Below are 23,845 nucleotides of genomic sequence, written 5' to 3' on the forward strand. Positions count from 1 at the left end.
TGCAGTGCTTAGACATGCAATTTCCCCCTCTTCCTCAGAGAGTGCCCTTTACTGTCCTGGAGCCCCTGAAGGAATTTTTCTTCACTACTAAAAAGTCAGCAGAAGCATTTGTATTTTCTTGAAAGAGCAGGTTTTCAGAATTTCTCAAGTGGAGTTTCAGTTTCTGTTGTTGTTCACCTCTAGGGAACACCAGAATCTGAGCACAGTTATCCATCTCTAGTTGGCTATGTTTAAAAATAAAAAAAGTCCTTAGCTGTGTACCAGAATTTGAGGACCAGCCACATGCACAGTAATTATATAACTCTTGGCTGTAGTTGTTTATTTGGGATTAAAGGAGATTTTGTCTAAAAATATAACCCTTCTGCTGGTTCATTTTAGGAAGGAATATAATGGGATTTTGGTTATTTAAGTGACATATTTCTGGAAGAATAGTCAAAATAGTATTAACCTAAATATAATCTAAATTTCTCTGTCTGTAAGTGACAATCACCCTCTGAATTTTATTTGGCTCAATTATTAAGCACAACCTCTATTATAAACTAGCACCAGACCATTATTAATACACATACAATCAGTAGTCTATGCAAGAACAAATACTAGAGAGCATCTATCTCACGATGAGGTATCCAAAGCATTTCAAGTTCTTAATTTTTAGAATACTTTATGCCTTCTCCTTAGGCCCTGATGATAGAAAGTACCTATGTTTGTAATTGTTTTTATTAATCCCATGTAGTCCTCAGAAGAATTATATTCCCAGATAGGAATTTGTCCTGCATCTAATCTTGACAGGTTGGAGAGATGGGTTGAGAAGAGCCAACTGAAATTCAACAAGGGCAAATTCAAGGTCCTGCACCTGGGGACGAATAACCCTCTGCATCAGCACAGGCTGGGGGTGACCTGCTGGCAAGCAGCTCTGCAGAGAAGGCTCTGGGGGTCCTGGTGGTCTGCATCTGTTCATGAGCCAGCAGTGCGTTCATGTGGCCAAGAAGGGCAAAGGTGTCCTGCGGATGTGTTAGGAAGGGCATTGCCAGTGGGTTGAGGGAGGTGATTCTAGCCCTACTCAGCCCTGGTTAAGCCACCTCTGGAGTGCTGTGTCCAGTTCTGGCCTCCTCAGAATAAGAGAGACATGGAGCTCATGGAGCAGGTCCAGTGAAGGGCTACAAAGTTGATGTGAGGACTGGAGCATTTCCCTTGCGAGGAACGGCTGAGGGAGCTGGGTCGGTTCAGCCTCGAGAAGAGATGACTGAGAGGGGGCCAAATGTCTGAAGGGAGGGCTTCAAGAGGCTGGATCCAGGCTCTTCTTGGTGATGCCAAGAAATAGAGCAAGGGGCAATAGGGAGAAACTGATACAGAGGAAGTTCCACCTGGACATGAGGAAGAACTTCTTTACTGTGCAAGTGACTGTGCACTGGAACAGGTTGCCCAGAGATGTTGTGGAGTCTCCCTCACTGGAAATATTCAAGAACTGTCTGTCCACAGTCTGGACACCTGTGCCATGTGCTCTAGGATGAGTCTGGTCAAGCAGGGAAGTGGAGACTACAGGCCCACTATAGTCTCTTCCAATCTGACCCACTCATGAATCTGTGTATCATATTTTTGAAATCATACTGGCAGGAGGACAATGATTCATGCATCCATAAGCTTGCTTGTAGCAATAGACCCTGTATAATGCTTCTGCACCAAATCTATAGAATTTATTCAGAATATTTTTGGTCCTGAAGTTCTTAATGGTTTTCTTGGAATGCATTTTGGGGTCAAAGAAAATTGAAATATTTACCTGTAGGCTGTTTGCTTTTGTAGCTCTTGAAGTTCCAACATGCAGCTGGTTAATATAACTGAAACAATGTCCTCTAAGCAAGAAAGAGATATGGGGAAAAAATGTTGGCTATCAGGTTTCAAATTTAGACTCACATTAAAATAATTAATAGCTGAAATAATGTCTTGGTTAAAAGCTGAAGTAGTCCATTGAGTGTTAATAAGATAGTAGTTTTTAGGTAGCTCTTCTAAAGCTAGGTGTCTTTCTAATGAATGCTTCTTTCTGCTTAAGAGCTTTTAAGTGTTGTCATTTTACTGTGGAGATGTCTTATGAATAATACTACTTTTGAAGAAGAAATTGTAATAGTCCAATTACCAAAGTTCTTTTGGCAAGAAGACTGACTTTTTTGTTGCTTGAGTTTCATGAGAATCTATTCTGATATGAATCTATATGTAAGAAATACATACATAAATTGAAAATTGGATGTGAAAATAAGACACGGATATGTCAAACATCCTATTCACCCATCCACACCCCAGCCATTTCTTCCTACAAAGTAAAATCATATAAAATGGATTTTCTGATTAGATACATTGAAAAGATTTTCGTGTATCTTAGTGTTCTTCATAAGGCAGTGGGCCACTGAAATATATCTAAAGTCTAGAATAAGATGAGGATATTTTCAGTTATTCATGTCTAGCTTTGATTTATTGAAGCTCAGAATGGGAACATATTAAAAATTTTAAAAATTCTGATGGGATAAAAGAAGAAGCTCTTACTTCTAGAGATAGTTTTTATATGACTGTAATGTAAGCAGAAAAGGTTGGAGTAATTATCCTTGTAGTTAAATATAAATGAACTACCAACGTGGCTGGAGAGAATCGTATCTCACTTCTGATTCCTGCAATTTCATGCATATCTTTCTAAGACTGGATGTGTGTTTGCAGTAAATGTGCATATGTATGTAATGAAGGAGGATGGGTGAATTGTATTGCAGTGGAAAATTATGTGATTTTTGAGACCTTCTTTTTTTTGCATAATTATTTCATTTGCAATTTGTTTTTGCCCTATTTGAATATCTTTAGGATACAAAGTCATTTTCTTCTGTTTGACAAGCTAGGCTTTTAAAGAATCGGCAACTAGAGCATTAGAAGAGCATTAGAACCCAGGTACAGAGCTATAAAGGGTTCATAGAAGTAATTTTCAAAATTAGGTTTACACATTTAGCTTTTTTTTTGTCTTGAGTTTGTTCTATGGATCTGCCACCTTAGACAAGAAATATTATGAAATTACACTGAGCTTTCCTTTCCATCCTAAATAAATAATTCTAGGGGCAATAAAAGCAGATAAAATTAATTGGGGGAGGGGGTTGTTGGGGAAATGATTTTGAGGAGTACAAACAGATGACTTTAAAATCCATCTATATTAGATAACTGTGAGAATCATAAAATGTGAAATTTAGATAGGGCAGATAAGGGGGTTCTACTTGGTTTCAAAGGTTAATTTCAAGCTTAGTAAGAAAGTAAGAATACAGAGTGAAAAGAACTTTTTTTTTCTTCCAAGAGATAAGTTATTTCTTTCCCTAAGGTTTTACTTCAATGCATTTTTATGATTCCTGGGCTTTGCAAAATTGAATTGCATTTTTCTTATTCTTTTCATGTCTGAATGAATCCAAGGTAAGATAACCTTTATGTAAATGGCAGCTATATTGTATTTAGAGCTACAAAGCACTTCCTCAGAGCGGAATTTGTACTCAAGATTCATAAGAGCCTGGAGAAAGGTGGTGGGACTCCTGGGATGCTCATTTGAAAAAACAGATACAAGCATTATTTGTATAAATTGCTGTCAAGGCATTGCAGTCAGCTAGTGCAACGGAAAAGCCTGAAGACAAAGTCTGCCACAATTACTGTATTTTTCTTTTAACAAGTAACAAAGGAGGAGGAAATATTCTTGCATACATAACCCCTGTGGTGGGTTAACTTTGGCTAAGGGCCAGTTTCCTACCCAGCCAATGGGATGACAGGAATAAATAGGAAATAAAAGCTTGTGGGTTAAGATGGAGACAGGGAAATTGTTTACCAGTTACTGAAATGGGCAAAGAAGACTTGACTTGGGCAAAATTAGTTTAATTTATTGCTAATTAAAATGGGTTTAGGTGATGAGAAACTAAAAGATAAACATTAAAACCACACTTGTCCTCCTCCTCTTCCTGGGCTCATATTCACTCCTTCACTTCAGATTTCTCTCCCCACACACTGTACAGTGCAGGGGAGACAGGGAATGGATATTTGTGGTCAGTCCATTACAGGTCCTCTCTGCCTTCCTTCCTCACCCCACTTTTCACCTGCTCCAGTGTGGGATCTCATTGGCTACTGTCCATTCCAGACTTACTCACCTGCCGTGGTGTTGGTCCTCCAGGGGCTGCATGGAATATTGCATTTGGCATTTCACCATGGGCTGTATGGGAGTATCTACTCAGAGTATGGATCACCATCTCTCCTTTGACCTTGGTGTGTCCTCTGCTGTTTCCCAGTCTTCCTGTTCCCTGCTCTTCTGCCGGTGTGGCACTGTGGCTTGCTCTTCCTTAACTATGTTTCCTCCAAGGTGCCACCATTTTGGCTGAAGAGCTCAGCCATGCCCTGCCATGGTTGTTTTTGGAGCCAGATGGGACTGGCTCAGGGCAGCACCAGCCTCTCCTCACCAAGGCCACTGCATTGCCAACACATGGGCATGGACATCCAGTACAGTCCATTCAATTAAAATATTTTTAAAGGTAGGGAAGGAAGCTTGCAGTCTCACATGCACACCAAACCCCCACTTATGTAAAATAAGACTTACAAAAATGCATAAGCTAGTTGGCTGTTCCTTGGAGGCTAGTTTTGGTTACTAGACAGTCCAGGTTATGATTGAACCATGAGTGTGTGCTTTTCAGCAAAGCTGCTCTTTTAGTTAGGGCAATGTTGTGAGCAGGGTATGTAGCCAAGGATTATGTTCTTCTGTGTCTTATCCATTGAATATGATTGCAAATGTTTTCATTGCATTTTTCCACAATTTAGATTGCAAGGGGATAATTTGGCAGAAAGGCCAGAAGATGTCTCCATGGTATCTCAGACATCTGAGCCAGCAGTGTCAGACTCTGATGGTAAGTTATATAAATATTTACTGCTCATAAAAAAATCCCAAACATCAACATCTTGAGTTTGAGATGGGTTATGTCTGTAAAAGATGAAATGAGAGAGTGTTCCTGGGCATTTGAACTCAATCATTTACACTTCAAATATGTTCAAGGAGCCACTAACATATTTTTTGTCATGGCCAATTAACACTCCACAATATTTCCTAGACTTATTTTGAGAGGTGCATTGGGCCAGAATTTGTTCTTAATAGATAGATTTTATGTTAGTACACTAACATTTAAAACAGCTTAATAGCATAGACATGGGCTGTTCATTGCAGCTTTTATGCCAAGGAATAGTCTTTGAAATATTTTATTTATTACTACACATGCATCCAGATGATTCAAACTATTTACAGTAGAAATAAAGAGTTTATTAAATAACTCTGAAAAACACTTTTCCCCCTCATACAAACATGTTCATCTGTTGGGTTAATCTGCAGTCAGGACACTCAGGTGTATTTGAATTTCTTCTCAGGTTTTTGAACTCAGTAGCACCTGAAATGTTGAAAAAGGCACTTCATAAAGATATCTTTCCACAGAATGCCCAGCTTTCCTATGAAAGATAAAGCTGATGAAGGTTAACCATATCTTAGCTGCTGCTGTAATGCAGAGAGAAAGAAATACAGGTTTTGGCAGAGAATCTGCAAAGATAAATCCTTCAGTCTATTCCCTTACTGTTGGTCTGAAACAGTCAAGTCTACAAATGTAATGTTTTGATTTGCATGTAGTCTTCAGCAGCCATGGACAAATTAGCAAAGGTGATCAATTAACACAAAAACCCCAAACAAACAAACAAACAAACAAACAAACAAACAAAACTAAAACCCTGGAATGTATTTTTAAAAATTATCCTACTGTCTGTCTGCTATCTAATGTATTTGTCTGCTCTCTGTCTGCTATCTAATGCTATTGTATATGCTATTAGGTGTCACAGCAACCTCAGCTTTCACTCATTTCTCTTGCCTCATTTGTAAACCAACCATTAGTAACTAATATGTCTTTAAAGATAAATTTTTCAAACTGGTTTTGTGACAATATGTGGTTTCATGCAGTCAAGATATTGGCTTTTCCTTTTTATCTGCCATTGATCACCTAATTGAAAAAGGTAATAAGACATTCAGAATCTCAAAACATTATGTCCCTGCAATCTTCACGAATATTGTCAGCAAGAGATGCTCAGACTGGTGACTTCAATCAAGGCCTGTGAAAGGAAGGCAAAATTCTATTGTGAGAGTGATTCCCAGAAAGGGAGGTGATGGTGGCTTGCTTGGGTTAGGTAAGGGAAAATGCATGCATGAGATTATTGCAGCAGAAGCAAATAGATAGGTAAGACAGACATGTGGGAAAAAACTCTACAGTTCACTAAATATTTTTGAACAGGTCTCATTATTCCAATTTCCTTCCTGTGTACCTTTGCTCCTGAAGTGAAAAAATGCCCACTTTGCCATGCTGTCTTCTGAAATTGCAAGCTTCAGTTAAACAGTTAGGTTTTGATAAGCGGCAGAGACACTGGGATTAAAGAAGGTGAAACTATCAGAATGTACTGGATGCTGTGTAATATTTGAGCTGGATCTTTTATGGTCACCGTGTATGGAACACAAAAGTGCTACAGGTGTTCTACGTTTGGCCACTTCATGTGCTTCTGAATACTTTGCAATCAATATGGTTACAGAGAAGATGGAAGATGCTTTCTTTAAAAAAACACCACATTCAATAAAATACAGACAGTAACATTTAGATAGGTAGGTGGGGAAATGATATTCATGTTGTTATAAACATCTGTCTCATGTCTATGAATATATATGGACCTGTTAGTCATGTAGCTAGAAAATAACAAAGCCTCTTGGGTGAAAAGACTGAGGTCAGTAGTAAGGTAATGCCAAATTTCTGTCAAGAGGTGCCCTCAGAAATGTTCAGTGTTTCGTAACATATGGTTGGGTCTTTTTTTCCTAAAATGTTGGCTAGTGCTACACTTCAATTTGAAAAAAAAAAACACAGCTGGATTTCACAAGTAGGTACAGACTATAAACAGACACAGAACTCAGGCAACTGCCCATTCTATCAGTATTTCCTGTAAATGCAGCACAATATTTGCTCTCTTTGCATCTGATACTTATTTCCAATAAATATTATGTATGAGAGGATGGTTAAAAAACCCTCAAAAATATATTGTTAAAAAACCCTAATTAACCAAGGCATTGTTACACTGAATTTTTAGTTATGTCCTATTACATATGTATTACATCATGAAATAGTGACTCGCAGGCTTCTCTTACCAGATTTATTTGAATTTATGTTCTGCTATTTATCAGTACCAGTGACCTTAATGAGGGAAAAGTGGATTGGGAAGTTCTGATGCAAACCATTCATTCAAGCAAGATGCTGATGCACAATAAAGTTGAGAGTAGCTTTCTTTAGATCATGATCCATTTCTGGTAGATCTGGAACATCTCTCCTGTGAATTTCAGACGAACTAAGCTCAGAAGTAATTAGCAGAACATCTGATCAAGCAGCCCTTATAAATAAGCCTCATTTTAAGCAATTCCACCTACTAAAGTCAATGCAGGAGCTTATGTGAGAAGATCATGTGGAGCATCAGACACTATACTGATTCCACTGACAATCTGGATCTGGTTCTAATTAACCACTACACTGATTTCCCTCTAGTATAATCCTACTGAATTGGACAGACTTGTGTTTGATCTAAGTAGTAAAAATGAAAGGTAGGAATCAGCTCTCAAGATAGAAAAACAGAAGACACTTTAGAGCTGCAGTTTCTTTTCTCTGTCCTAAACTATACCTCTCAAAAATGTTTCCCTTTTCCATTAGATCACTTTGCAGGAAAGAACTGAGGGAAGAATTTAATAGGTTCCTGATTTTGATCAGAAGCAGCAGCATTGATCACTGCACAGCAAGCTTTCCTGTAGATGCCAAGCTTGTCTGGTTTTTCTCTTTGGTCAGTTCTCCATTGAGCCTTACTCTTGTTCTGTAGAGGTAGATGGGGAGAATTGCTGAGGCTTCAAAAGATACACACTACAACAGAACTGATCCAGAAAAATCTACATCAAACAGCCCCAAATGTATTTTTAAGGTTGGTGGGATTGTAGAAACAGTCTACATTAGTGTTTTTTTTGGGGTTTTAAATATGTAGAAATAGTATCACTTAGGGATAATTGTTCATTTACTCCCAATTTCCTCTAAGTACCATACAACCTTGTTTCACTTCTTTCATTCTCTTCTGCTGAAATGTACTTTACCCTTTGAGTGAAGCCATGATATAAGGCAGGAAAAGAAGACGTTATTTCAAATAAAGCTTTTGCAGTCTATGCATTCTTGTAGAAGTTTAAAATGCAGTAACGTAGTAGGGAGTAATCTCCTAATATAGGCTAAATGAAAAGTATAAGACTTCTAAACCACTGCTCAAATATGTGTGAAAAGCTGTTTATTATGTGAGTTTCTTTGCATGTATTGTGCAACTCCACATATTTCTGGGGTGTGGGCTTGTTTCTCTTGTGACTCCACCTGGTATAATACTGGACCAAAGATAATAGGTTCTGTGGTACTATGCCACTGTGTATATGTGGTATTGCCTATTTTATTGTTCTATTACATCTACAGCTCTACAGATTATATTGTGATATATAATACTTAGTTTGTTAAATAAATTTTGCTAGAGCAAATTTCTGATCAGTAGTTCATTCCCTATCAAACAGGAATCACTGAGTTTTTTTGGGGTTTGGAATGTTTATTTGCTTATTTTTCTTCGGGTTCTTTTTCTCTTTTTAAGTGTTCAAAAGAGACATTAGGATGTAGAGGAAAAGTCTGGAATTGGAGATGTTCAAAACAACCATGAACATATGAAACACATGTAGTGTTGTTCTGGGTGGAACTGCATGACCAGGGTAAAAAATTAAGGATGCAAATATGTGGAAATAAGTCTTGAGAACTAGATAAGGCAATGGCAGAAGTGTGACATCATTTCTTATTCCCACATAATTCCCTGACCACAACTTTCCATTATCATCACCTCTTTGCCTTCCACATCAATTTTGTGTTTGCAATGAACTGGTAACCACAATTGATATGCTTCATAATAAATTCTGCTTTCATAGTAAGTACAGCCTGACATGTTTAACAAACTGGGTTCTGGAAACATAAGGACCTCCCTGCTAAGTGTCTGAATAACAGCAGAACATAGGGAAGATCAGAACATTCACTTTTGTTAGGTTGCTGATGCAACATCTAAGTGCCTTAGCAGAATGTTAGGCAAAGAGTGAAACTGCATAGAATGTTACTTGGAAATTTCTTTCTCTGACAGGGTTGCATAAAATCTGTTTTAAGCCATTATATGTGCATCAAAGAGATATTTTACACTCCTCACAAAATTCTGTCATTTTACAAATGTGGTAATATTGGCAAAAAGTATACTTACAAGGCTTTTAAATTGGCTAAATTGTCTAAATTGACCAAATCCTTTTACTTCAGGAATTTTAACTGAATTAATTGCATATAGTTTTATTAATTTAATTAAAGCTGGAGATCCACTACTTGTATTTAGTTTACAGTATTTAGTTTACAGTATTTAGTATGTAGTTTAAATAGTAAAGTTAATAAAGGACCTAGAAGATACTGTGGCAGCTGAAGGAAGCTTGCTTATCTCTCTAGTCATGTTGGAGACATTGTTCCATGTTGCATTAATGTTCTAAATTAAAATCAAACATAAATTATAATCTATTGAAGTGTAACTGAAAAGTAGTACATTTACAATAGCCACATTTACCTTCCCAGCAGTAAATTTTTAGGCATTAAATTTTCAAAGTGACTAACACTTACTTGATTAGATAGATTTACATTTCTCTTGTACCTCTTTGGAACAGTTCAAGTACCTGGGGTTGAAACACTCACAGAAGATATTAATGAGCTTCAGAGTGCTTCTCAAGTGGCAGCATCTGTAAGTACCTTCCCTTATGGGTAATCCAGTAATTTTTAAAATTTATTTCATAAAAAATGGATTGTGCATAGAGATGAAAGTTGTGTTTGCCAGCACTGTCATCCTAGAGAAAAAAAAAAATTACATAACCCTTCAGAATTTTCAGTTCTCTGCTTTTTTCTGCTTTTTTCCTAGAATTTCTTCATTGTAGGAAAGGGTGTATTTTGAAATACGTTATTATAATCTACAAGACCACATGTTGTTGGGCTTGCCCATTGGAAGTGCAGTAATTTTATACATATTCTGTATGCTTTTAAATTCTAGTCAAATATTAATTTTCCCAGATAATATTCAGTTTTACAAATTGAAGAGAACAAGATAATTCAAACTCTAAATTTTATTCTGAAACATGAAATTGTGATATCTCAACTATAATTTAGATTTCTGTTATCATTTGCTTGAAAACTAACAAGAGCAGCTTAGTTAAAATGTGTGGCTAGTTCATTTGTATATTTTAAAAGAATGCATGCAATATTATGCTTGGTAATATATCCATCTGTTCTTTAATTTGGAAACTTAAGAAAATCTCTGTACATATGCAGTTTATGGAAAACATGACCAGCAGTAAAATAATTTTTGAAGAATTATATAATCATAATTTTGATGCTACTAGTATTGCACCAGGAGTTTGAATATAGGTTAAAAAAAAAAGGATTGTGTTTTTTTTTTCCCAAGGCAAATAAATTTACAATAGTTGTGCAATTTTGCAAAATTTTAGACAAGTGTAAGAGGACATATTCCTGTTCAGTCTGTTCAGCAATACTGCTTTTTAGCACACTTTAGTTTTGATATAGCAAGTGAAAGAAGGGCTCATTATTTGTTAGCTAAAGATAAAAAGGGCAATATAAAGAAAGAAGAAAAATGGCAATGCAGGTTGGTCTTGCAGTCTTTTAGGCAGCTGATTAAGCAGTGTGAATAAAGCTAAATAGTCTTAAGCATGAAATATTTACAACCAGATTATTTATAAAAGCAGTTGAGGAATATGGAGTTCCAGATCAATTCCTAAACCTCTTTGAGAACTTGAAGTGCAAGAACCTCACAGAGCATTTGCTGATATTGGGCAAAAAGAGTAAAGAACAGAACTTCAGCTGGCATTGCTTGGATCTTCTTTTTCAAACCTCCTTTTTGCTTCCCACTAGCAAAGAGAGGGATAAAATAAATTTTGCAGCAGTTTCTGAACTCACATTTTCTTATTGATTTGGATTCGTAGCTACAAAGTTTGATTTTGTAATTCTGCAGACATATGTAACATGGGGAGAGAGAAACAAATTAATTGAATTACATAGAAAAAAATACAAAGAAAACAACAGTTCATTATGCTTATTAGCAAAATTTTGTTACAGAAGGGTACAGCCTTCAGCTGAACAGTTTTACATGTATGCTCTGTGTGTGCAGGTTTAGGAGCAAACAATACATACCTGTGCTCATTTCATGCTCTGGTAGTTCCAGGCTTATTGAAGGTTTCCTGGAGGATGGAACTGCCAGAGGCAGTAAGGTTCCCTAGGCTGGATCCCTGAAAGCTGGCTGATGCTGTAATTACTAGCGCTGCAAGGAGAAGACAAGAGCAGTTGCAGCTCTTGCTCTGCCTGTCCATCCTCCCCTCAGGGCAAAGGCAGATCATTTCACATTCCTGAGATCTAGAAAAACTAATTTTCTAAGAAAAGAAAACTAATTTTCTAAGAAACATAGAAACTAAATTTCTATGGAGCCAGTTGGTGTTCATACGCGTTGGGTTGGTTTTTTTTTGGGTTTTTTTGTTTGTTTTTTTTTTTTTTGGTGTGTTGTGTCTTACTGTTCTTGCTTAAATAGTGTGTAGCTAGCTGATTGTTGTCTCTTTATAATGGCTTGATAGTCAAAATAAAATTCAACTATCCAACACTTTGTCTGTAACTGCATCTCCTCAAAAAGAAACAAAGGATCCAACCATTCTCCTTGCCTTTCAGGGCTCCAAAGGAGAGATCTGTTTCATGCTCCCTTAATAAGTGAGACTTATTCTTTGACAATTTTGACATACAAAATACAGAGATAAAACTGAGATGCCTCATAAGAAGGCTGTGTAGATAAATGCAGTCTTGCAATGGATTTCCACAATCCTTTAAAGCACTAAGAAATATGCCTGTGAAATTACTTCAGAATTGATACCAAAATGTATTCTCATGACTTGAATGATTTTTAGATATTTTATGAGGTGCAAGATGAGGGAAAAATAGAATAAAATGTTGATCAGACATTTCTCATAAATTTGACTAATTGATTCATGGTATTCCCTCAAATGTGCATATTACATGTAAAAAATCCTGACATGGCTCAAAGTGTGCAATGTTTAATATTGGTGCTGCATTCCAATGGGCTAATTTGTGTTTGTGGCTAGTTTAATAGATGGTTATATAAATTTTTCTCTGCTATCAAAGGTGCCTCAGCCTTCAGAGGATAAGCATTTTGAGGAAAATTGTGGGACAAAACAGCAAGAAGTATGCATAAGGATTTTCAGAAAAAGCCTTTGGGTTCTTTTTTTCATGTCCCATGTTTGAATCCACATGTAAGATCTTTAATGTGGATACTAAAACAATCTGGATACTAGTACTCAAAAGAGATAGGCAGCATCTATGTCTATTATATGGTTCATGTAATTTACACTATGGTTATATTATTATTTTCTTGCAGCTTTGTATATTTTTACTGTTCTTTTTCTGAAAACCCTGATTTTGTAGTTAGATCTTTTTATTTGTACTTTTTAAAATAGAATATTTTGCTATGCTGTATTTTTCATAAAAAGAATTCATGTTTGAAAAATTGAAAACTTAGATTTTAAGGGCTGCACAACCCCAAACAAGGCATTCTGGGTGAATAAGTGAATAAAGATGGCAAAAAAGCTTGTTGAAGTATTTACAGGAATCAGCACTTTTCCCAAGTGTTTTGTAAGAATTCAAAGTGGAAACAAGCATTCAAAACATCCTTAGAGAGCCTAGTTTACTGCCTGGCAAATATTTTGTGTAATGAAAAGTGCCAGGCAAAATGCAATCTTTTTCTTGAGATCTTTTCATTGTGCTGAACACAAAGTTTGCTAGCCAAATGTTTAGAACATTTCCAGAAACATAAATTAAAATAAGACTCTAAGAAAATACAGAAGTGATAATAGGGAAAAATTTAAGTGGCCTGGAATCCTAGCAGAAATGGAAAAGCAGGGTGTCAGAGAAAGCTGCTAGCTTTACAGTGACTAACAGAGAGAAAGAGGGGACAAGCATTGAGCAGATCATGTTGAGTAGCCTTTGCCTTCTCACTGACTTGTTTCTTTTACCACCTGGATCTAACAGGATTTATGCTTCGTTTTTGGTGGTTTTTATGTGAATTGTGCCTTGCACATGCACATAAAAAGGTATATATATTTTTTTTGTAAATTATCCATGTAAAGCAAAGAAATCCAAATGCAGCAGAAACTGGAAGAAAAATGTTGTCCAACTGCAAAAAGCGTTTCTACATGAATGTGCCTTTGGTTTTTGCTCTTTATTACTGTGCAAAAAATACTGTAATAAAATGTTTTATAGAAGTGTTTTGTTTTAAATATTTTTTCCTGTATTCCCTACTGCTTTGAAACATTTAATTTGCTTTCATAGAAGAAATACAGACATGGATTTTCTGTGATAAATGTGTAAATTCTTTAACTCAGTTTGTAAAATGACTTTAAGGTTCATGCACAAGAAAAAACTAAGCCTTTATTCTTGCTGTCAATATATGTTGAATACAATAATATTACAATGCTACATTATTTCAATTCTGTTTGTTAGAAATTTTCATAGCTTTACCCATTTATTCCCCTAGAAGAATAATATGAAGTAACTGAATTACTTGTTTGAGTATAATCAGCAGAAATCATCCAAACTTCTGGATTTAACTAATTCTATAAATTATTTACTGGGTTGGGGTCACTTTTTAGCATTTAGCAGATTATTCATTGAAAGAGTTATTTTAAGATTGCACTGCTGCATCAGAAACAACAGCAATGCACCTTTGTGGTAGTAGGAATTATAAGGGTCATACTTATATCATATTTATATACCTATTTATGTTCAAGTTAGAGATTTATCAACATATTTATGTTCAAATTGCTGTTTTCTGCTACAAATGTTTTCACATCCAAGCTGAATTTTGTAATTATGTAGAAATTCAGGCACTTAGAGGTGAAATTTCAGATTTTAACTTCAAAATTTAAATCTTCTATAAAAATAATAACAGTTGATATTAGGTTACTTCAGCTCTTCCACAGGTAGTAAAAAAAAACCCGTACACAAATGTGTATGTTTAACCACTGCTAGGCAAGTTAACAATATAAGATGGTTAGAAAAGCATATCAAGGTTCTTGGGAAATAAGTGATAATTCCTGCAAGACATTAGGAAAGTAGTTTGACTTGCATGCCCTGGACCTATTTGGGTGAGACCTCCCTTATGTCAAACAAAATCCACAAACTAGACATAGATTTTTTATATACAGAAAAGAAAAACAAAAAACTAATCTTGGGTAAAAGTATTCTTATTAGAAAATACTTAATACTCTAGGCTAGAATTCTAAATTGAAAGAATATTCTGAACTTTAGAAAAATATATGTAAGAAAAGGAAATCAATGAATGCCTTTTTATACCTGTCTAAAATTTTGTGTTCTTGGGCATGACAAATGCAGAAATATTAATCCAAATAACAGTAAATAAAACAGAACAGAATTTTAGAAAAAAATTATTCTGGTTGCATTTCAAAAACTGAAACAAATGTGATTCCCAGGTGACCACATATTTCCTCCTTCCCTCTTTCTTCTAAACAGAAAAACCTTGTGTAAGTTAACTCAAAGTACCATTTTTTTAGTGTAAGGTTCAGTGTAAAATGTGCTGCTGGCTGATTGCCATGAGAAGCCAAAAGCTTGTAATTTCAATTACACGGCATTTCAAGTAGAACAGGCCCTAATGTGGAAGAGGGGATTAGAGGTGGCAGCTGATATTGTGACAGAGCTCTGAGAAGCCGTGTATTTTTACAGTATCAGATGGTTTGCTCACCTTATGTCATTGAACAGATTATAGAAGCTGAAAGATTAAATATTAGGTGACCTCTTTGTAGAAATTACATGCTGAATGAAGAATCCTTAAACAAAATATTGCACAAAAAAACATCCACGGCATGCAGAACACCTGTACTTGCCACCTGCTTGGCCAGAGTGGAAGGGACACTTGTAAACAAATTGTTCAATAAAGAGGTGGGGTGGTTTTTTTTGTTTTTTACTTTTTCTGTTTGTTTTTGGGGTCTTTTTGTTTTGTTTTACTGTTTTTGTTTTTTTTTTTTTTTTAATTTAGAGGAATCTCTGTTAAATGTGTGCATTTAAGATATTTAAGGTATTCAGCAAAGAAAAGCTATGTTATCATAGAAAGCTAAGCTCGGGTGTATTCCTTACACTTTTATCTCCTGAAGTTATCAATAAAATTTCCACTTGATTAGCAAAACCATGTAGAATCTAAAGTACAATAAAAACAGTTTTCATATACTTACAATTTGCTAACCAATTGAGTTTCACCTTTTACTCATTTCATAGTTGTCATTCACTTTAGGTAGTCTTCCACATCTGCCTGGGCATGCATAGGAATACCTTGGTATTACTCTGAAAAAGGCCAAAACGGCACAGAAATATGTGCTGAATAGTTTATTAACACTTTTTATGGCCAGTAAGGAAGAGTAATTTATTTTCTAACAAGTACTTGATTTCTAGGTGATGTAAGTTGGAGCCCTAACTCTTGGTCTTATTTATTCTGAAAAGCTGTACCTCTGTAGAACCTACCAGGTGTCACTGACTATTACATAGCTCAGGTCAATTCAGCCCAACAGTGACATCAAAATATTAACATCTGCACTAGCTTTTTTTGAGGGATAAAAGCTGTACTGATTCATGCTGTATAGCATTGTGCTGCAGACTGAAGCACAGAGAGTGAGCTTGAAAAAACTTTCTTATTCTTATTCATGACCTTCTTAAGTTTTTTTCCTGTGGCATTCCTGGTAAGTTATGGTATTTTCCAGAAGTTTCAGGAAACCATGATGAGAGAGATTTTTTCTGGCCATATTGTGGGTAATTTTTTATTTTAGCAGTAATTTGGCCAAGGGACATAAGGAAGAAAAATGCAATAATGAATGTATTGTATGTGAAGAAATGATGATGATGATGATATATAAAGAAAGTCACTTAAGAAATTGACATGCAGTTGACCTTCAAAGTTGACAAATGTAACCGAAGTACTTTGTTTGAACATATTTCTGCTGCAGAGCTCACTGCCTCACCTTCAAAGTTTGAAGGTGACTAACAGGACGCAGAGTCGTTACTGCAGTGTAGAAAGGCAAGAATGTCTTTCAGTCACATCCTTGTACTTAGATCTCATTAATCTTGTTAATGCAAATAAGCCATTTATAAATTTTATGCTAATATTTATAAAGCGTAATGAGTGAGCAAGGGCAAGTTTGGAAGATGCTGATATAATTGGAAGGATTCTATGCGCATACTTTATACATACATGCTGTATTTTTCTACTACATTCAGTCTGCTGTGATTATCATTAAAGTCCAAGTTAACTGACAGTGTTTCATCTATGCAATTCCTGACCAGCAGACAAAGGATAAGTTTTGGTGAAGTGCAGTAAGAATGTTTAAATAAATGGTTTGCTAGCCTGAATCTTTCTTAAGTGTCATATTTGAACTGCTGCTATGTCTCCAATGAGGAGAAGGGACATCAGGGAATTCTGCTAGAGCTGTACAAATTCATTTATCCTTGCCTTTGACTTGACCTGCTTCCAAAGCCTTCTTGATAACATCCCCTACTTTCAGCTCGTGTTTGTTTATCTTCAAGGAATGACTGTTGCATAAATTGTTTGCTGGAGACACTGAGGACCTCTGTCTGTGTTTATGCATTATGCACCTAGATGAACTCATAGTCTCAAAATGTTAAAAAATATTTCTTAATGCTAAGTGTTATTTAGAAATATATTTAAAAAATTACCTGGGCCTGCCTCCAAAAATGTCGCTGGTTATAGTCGTGGAATATTTAGCTTCAGAGAAAGAACAAAAAATGGTTACAGTACAATTTTAGTGAATTTTTATGCCCTTTTTTCCCCAGATCATTTTGATTCTCTTAAGTAAGCATTTAATTGGAAGTATAAGCACATAATTTGTTATTAAATGAAGTTGCTAATAATAAATATCTCATCTTCCATAGAAGCTATAGCAATACTGTTACGATATTTTCTGAAGTTATTGCCTGAAAAAATGACCAAAAGCTTATGATATTACATAAAATAGAGATGCACAGGAAGAGTTACAAAATTTGGGGGAAAATTCATCCAAAGTTGTCCCAGTTTCACAGGATGTTGGAACTGTGTATCTGAAAGAGAGTTTGAATATGTAAGAGTAGAGAGCTTCCTGTACTCAGTTACCTGATTTTTATGAGTCTTACATTACTACTGTGCATAAAGGGAAGAAGTACAGTAAAGGCAACATTTACCAAAAACCAGCAGAGGGTTGTAGAAGAGAAAGATAACTCCATTTCCAGGACATGGAAAGTGAAACAATCTCATTAACCTTTTACTTCTGTAGAATTATGCCTACTTTTCTAAAAGGGAAGGCAGCTACACTGTTTAAAGCTTTTTTTTTTTTTTTTTTTTTTTTTTTTTTTTGTGAATAGAGAATATATCAAACCCATATTTTTATGTCCATCCTTTGAGCTGTGCTGCACCTTTCCCAGTGGGACAAGAGTCTGGCCAGGGAAGTGCCATCACTCAGGGCAGTGACCCGCAGCAGCCCAGCGTCAGCTGTGATGCAGCTCCAGCCTGATGGACGGTGGAGTCCTGTGTGCCCTCTGTGAATGGGGCCACCAGTTTGGGTCTTCCTCCTCTGATCAATCATTCTTCCTCCTGAAATTACTTCAGCTTAATGTCTTTGAAACAGTGGCCTCTCTAAATTTGTCTGGCATTTAATGAAAGATTTAAAAATTAGTAAGAGGTAAATGACAATGTGACCATTGCCATAAGCCTTGTTTCTTTAGGAAACTAACAAATCTACAGATGAAATATTTTAGTTAGGTAATAATGTAAAATTTATTTCAGATAGACTGTCAAGAATTATTTAATTTATGGTTTTGTTTGTTGTTTTTATTTGTTTTTTTAATGATCTAGTCTTGCACAACTGATCATATGTTTTACTGAATGTTTCACATACACATCTATCAAGTTTACCTCATAGTATATTTTACAAAAAATTCCTAAAACCATATCGAATGGGTTCCAGAAAAAGCAAATAATTTTGAACACCATAATGTTCAATAAAGAAGATACTGGGGCGATGGTCTGTTTGCTGACAACCCTTTCAAACTGCTATGTTGCCCTGATGATTTAGCTGTCATTTTTGAAAGGAATACTTCCTACAGTGATAAAACAGTACTGGAAATTTTGATTAGGAGATTCTATGATAATCCCAGAAGTGTAGCTTTGCAGAGATGCTGAGCCAAGTGTTATGGGAATTTAAAAGAAGTGCAACTGTTACTAAATATTTGGAACTGCAGAGAATGTAAATCATTGAGGAATTTGTCTTTTTATGATGTCTCACCATAGAGCAAGAGTTTATGTAAGGGTGTATATCTGAGTTATTTTAGAACTGCTTCTTTTAACTAATTCCTACTATTTTATGTATGTTAAGAAATGATATTTTGTAGTATTTGCATAAAATTTTATATATTCTACATAATAGAACCAGCTTCCTGATCCTAGATGGGGACACCACTCTTTTTATTGTTTCATATATAAATATGAAACTGGAATAAAAGCATTCAATTTTCTTTTTATCTATGTAAGTCTCAGACGGTTTGGACCTTGGATGCCATGGCTGTTAGATCTGGAGGTTCCCCAAGGCAGAAACTCCTAAAGGACTCCTTAGCAGCAAAAGAACTTCAGACCATGGAAAAACACCTAGCTGGTATGTATGGGATCAAGGAACCATAAAATGCCTAGAAATACTCACCCAGCTTGCTCTGCTAATATTTCCGATGAAGGAAAAAAATATCTAACTCACATACCGATGAAAACTTTAATTTTTTATTTCATTGAAGAAAACACAATAATGTTTTATTTGTAGATGTAATGAGCTTCACTGTAATCACAGTAAGTACACTACTTAAACAGTAATTAAACCATGTTAAATATACTGTCGTCTGAAAGCATAATAATGCACCTTTTTTTTGTTTTCATGTTTCACCCAGACTTATGCAATAAGGAGGTACTGATGTTTTACTTACTGTTAAAAAGTCTTTAAAGAAGGGTGCAGTGGATCTTTAAGTGGAGGAGAGATTGCTGTGCAGGAAAAACTCACCTTGCTCATGAGAATTCTGGCTGAGTGAAATCTGTTAATTTTTGTGTCTTGGAACATCTGCAGCATCTTTGATGGAGTAACCATTTCTGAAGTAAAAAAAAAAATCATGGGGTTTTTTGGTAAAGAGATGTTTCCAAGCTTTATAAAAATTAATAAAACTTAATGGGAGATGTCCTAAAATTTAGCTTGCAATTTGTTCTTCTTTATAACCAGTGTTTTCTATCTTCAGCTTTCATTAAAAATATGACATAGATCTATATTGTGGTAATCCTAGTTATGCATATTATTTGTCATATGGTGAAAGCTTCATAGGCAAATTATATGAAAAGTAATGCTTCACTGAACGTCAAGATTGTGTATGTAAAATTAAGGTAGAAAAGAAATTTATTTGACCATTCTTCTAAGCTATTTAGAGAGTGAGGCAGAGAATGCTTTTGGTGTGGTATTTTAAAGTACTTTGGATATTTATCTTGTCAATAACAATGCTGAGAAAGCTGTATCCTCTATAGAAAGTGGGTGTTGTAGCTGAGGTCAAGACAGATGACAAAGGTATAAGCACACTGAGGGAAGATTTTTAGGAATAGGTTTTGCTCATAATGGAACAAGAATTAAAAATTATGATATATGCAAATGAAACTTTTTCAGTGGGTTTTGTGTCAGACAGTAGAGATGCTGTAATTAATTTTTTTAATAGGTTCATAAAGCTTGCAGCTATTAAGCTGCAGCCACTGCCAAACTAGATTGAAAAATCCATGAGCCCTCTCTCTAAACTGAAACATCCAAAAACATCTAGTGGGAATCAGGAGAGCAGCAAACCAATGTGTGGTTTCTGTAGTATAGCAGGGACCTGTGTACCCCAAGAGCCCTGCTACTGAGGTACCACTTGTTTTCCCTTATCACTCAGGAGGAGTCTGGTGAAGATCTATCTCCCTGCTTTGATTTATGTCCTAACTGGTCTCACTTCCATGGTCATACAAGCTGTTCTTACATGTATTATGCTGTGAAAAATACAGTTCCTTGGCAAAGCTGACAATAATAACTACAATATTCAATAGAATATGGAATTTTAAATACTTAATTGACTGTAAAATAACTAGGTACATTCACTTAATCTCTGAGATTCCTTCTGCAGTTGTGTGGCCCACAAGATTTTGTCTCTCACATCCCTGCTGTTCCTGTCATTTGACTTTGGACCTGTTATTTCAGTAAAGCTGCTGTTACATGAGGTTCAGCCATTCTAGAATTCAGTACTTTTTGTGTGGCTGAGAACTTCACATGAAACCAGCCCAATTATTAAACATTGTACTACTGTATTCCTAATAATTCATGCCCTATTATAACACCAGTGGTGCTTGAGACAATTACTTCCCTCAAAGACAAGAACAGCATAATTTCTGCGAATAATCAGTTCAGAGTACCTTGGATAATAGTACTGGGGTTTTGCTTAGCCTTATTTGTCTTATACATTTGCAAAAGTTCAAGTATTTGTGATATCAGCAAGTCTCTTGTTTCAGTTCTCTTAGCAAGCGCAATGGAACCTATTAATTCCATGAAATGGCTGCCTATCTAGGCAGTAATTTAGATGCCTGAGCTATGACTTGGATTACCTGTGTAATGATGAAATATGGCCCCTTGTCTCACACCTTCTTAAGGGGTCTGGCCTTCCCTTATGGACTATGTGCTGAATAAATCACTCCTAACATAAGGCATAATTTCGTGCCTTTGCCTAAATTAGGAGCTAGCACCAATTGCCAGCAACTGCCTCAGTACCTTGATATTTGAAAGCAGCAGTTTTACAAAATCAGATTGATTTTTTTACAATATCAGAGTGATTTTCCTTCTCTACATATGGCTCTTTCTTTTTTTTTTTTTTTTCCCAAAAATCCAGTCTCTTATGTTATTATGGCTGCTTTATATGCTTTATATCACAAACAAATGGAGAAGTTTTGAGGGTTTTTTGGTAGCTTATTCCAGTATCTTGCCAGTTTGGTGTGTTGCACTGATTTTGTGGTCTTTGTATACTTCTGGAAAATATTTTATCACAAGAAGGACTGTTAAAAAATAAACAGTTCGTAAGTGCATATGAATCATATCCTTATTCTGGATATTTTTTTAATTTGAAAGCAAAATGCCTTTGTGTTGTTCTGTTGCATTTTAATTTCCTTTAAATTATATCAACAAGAATTTTTAAAAATTCTAAATCATAATTTAATTGTATTATTTAATATGGATCAGATAATACTGCAAAGCTAGGAATGTGTAACTTTTTTTTTCTGGCTGAAAAGCTTATATTAAAGCAAAATCAAACAGAAGATGTGTAAATAAAACTGAATAATTATGCTATGGAAACATGTTAATTATGTGTAGAGAAATTATTATAATTGGTTTATCTGCAGACTTGATTGCTATATGAAATTAAGGAAACATGAGCCAGCATATAATATTTATTTAACTCTATTAAATCATTCAGTATTCATACTATTTCTCAGCATACTGAATTCCCTACAGGCAAGTTGGATGTCTGTAATTTTGCAAAGAAATAGACTGTCACGGTGCCTCCTAGGCTGGTTCTTTACAAGACCATAATCTTCATTTGATTTAAATCAGTAGGCCCCAGTATCATTTATTGCCCCTCATTTTTTGCCAGGCATCTTATGCTTTCTTCACCAAAAGAGGAGCAGGGAGCAGGTTAAGGGAGCTGCTTCTTCCCCCTCTAAGATCAGCTCAGTTGGTCAGAGCCTGGTGCTAATAACAACAGGGTCACAGGGTTGATCCTCGTATGGACCAAACTGAAGAGTTTGATTTCCAATTCAGAAGATTCTGTGATTAATTACTCCACAGTCATGAGACCCCACCTGGGTGCTGCATTCATCTATGAGGCCCTCATAGGACATGGACCTGTTTGAGCGGGTCCAGAGGAGGCCACGAAGATGCTCAGAGAGTTGGAACATCTCTCACAGCCTGAGAGACTTGGGGTTGTTTGGCCTGGAGAAATGACAGCTACAGGGAGAGATAATTGTGGTCTTCCAGTGCTTAAAGGGGCCTGCAAGAGACATGGAGAGACGCTTTTTATATGGGTATGTAGTGATAGGACAAGGAATAAAGGCTTTAAACTAAAAGAGAAGATATTTAGATTAGATATTGAGAATAAATTCTTGACTGTGTGGGTGGTGAGGCAATGGAACAGGCTGCCCAGAGAAGCCGTGGATGTCTTGTCCCTCGCAGTGCTCAAGGCCAGGAGAGATGGAGCTCTGAGCAATGATTTAGTGGAAGGCATTCCTGCCCATAACCAGGGGTTTTGAAACCAGGTGACCTTTAAGGTTTCTTCCAGCCCAAACCATTCTCTGATTCTATGAAGTTCCAAAGTGAAAGCATAGTGGAAGAGTAGTTCAAGATGTAATAATTTCAAAAGAGAAATAATTAATTTTAAAGGGTCAATTAGAAATATTTTTAAGTGTGTGTTAGAAATATTGACTAGGTTTTGAAATTTGCTAACATAAAAATATTTAATCTTTAAAAAGTTGAGAGACACTTTTAGGCTTTCACAACTATTTCAGTTTTAGTAGCTTTTCTAGAAAAGGTATTTGAATTGTGTGCAATATGTTGTATTAGACTAGTAACATGAAATTGGCATGGCTTATTTTCCTGTTTTCAAAATGTTATATGTTCAAGATGTTGTTGATCTTTAATTATTTAACATTAATTATTTAACATACAACATTCCTTTTATACCAACTGGTAAACACAAGTGAAAAAAAAATAATTTTCCAATATGCGGTTTAGAATCTGTTTCTTTTAGGACATTTAGAACCTGAAATAATTTTTATCAAAATAAAAAAATGAAATGCTTATTTTAGACAAGTTGACTTAATGGGTGTTTAAGAACCTTGCTTCTTTACAGCTTCTGGGACTGGGACTTGGGAAATGGCATTGCTGTTTTAAAGATAATCAGCTGTCTCTATGAAAATCAAGTACAGAAGAGTACATGCCAGTGAAAAACTCATTACAGTAGTGTAAGATAAAATAAACTTGATTAAACAGTTTCTTAAGCTCTGCATTTGTATTTGCAAGGACTTTCAATATGTTATTAATGCTAACCTAAATTCCAGCTACCTTCACCCGACTTTGATGATTGTATTCTGATTTAATTCATTAGAAACATTAATATGATTTAAATTATTTCAGGAGACACTTTTCATTCACTGTCCTTAAACTGTTGTGGTGTTAAAACAGATCTTATTTCTTATGGTTGTGTGTGAGTTAGGCATTGGGCCACCTTTTCTCCTTGGACTCGATATTGATGACCCTATCACCCGCTGCAGCACTGATGGCAGGCCAGAGCATGATATTCAGGTTCAAACAGGATCACTCATCCAGGCATGCCAGACTGTGGTTCCCCCCCTCACACAGCCCCCCGAATAATCCGACTAGAGATAAGGGGCTGTGAGGGGAGGAATATCAGGAGAAGGGTAAAGATATTCAAAAGAGGCTCTCACCCCAGGAGAAGTTGGTACAGCTCTCTTTATTCTGTGTTGTCCA

General features: G+C 35.8%; 1 protein-coding gene across 6 annotated transcripts in view; it reads left to right on the forward strand.

Moving 5' to 3' along the window:
• C2H8orf34 (chromosome 2 C8orf34 homolog) overlaps nucleotides 1-23,845 on the forward strand; it is a 185,932-nt gene that overhangs the window by 107,849 nt on the left and 54,238 nt on the right. For all 6 annotated transcript variants that reach the window (XM_072924734.1, XM_030266314.4, XM_072924732.1 and 3 more), the window contains 3 exons: nucleotides 4,813-4,898; nucleotides 9,812-9,885; nucleotides 18,793-18,913. In XM_072924734.1, coding sequence (XP_072780835.1) covers nucleotides 4,813-4,898; nucleotides 9,812-9,885; nucleotides 18,793-18,913 — 281 coding nt within the window. The remainder of the gene's footprint in view (nucleotides 1-4,812; nucleotides 4,899-9,811; nucleotides 9,886-18,792; nucleotides 18,914-23,845) is intronic.

Source organism: Taeniopygia guttata, chromosome 2 (genome assembly GCF_048771995.1).
Source record: "Taeniopygia guttata chromosome 2, bTaeGut7.mat, whole genome shotgun sequence".
In the NCBI taxonomy this organism is placed as follows: domain Eukaryota; kingdom Metazoa; phylum Chordata; class Aves; order Passeriformes; family Estrildidae; genus Taeniopygia; species Taeniopygia guttata.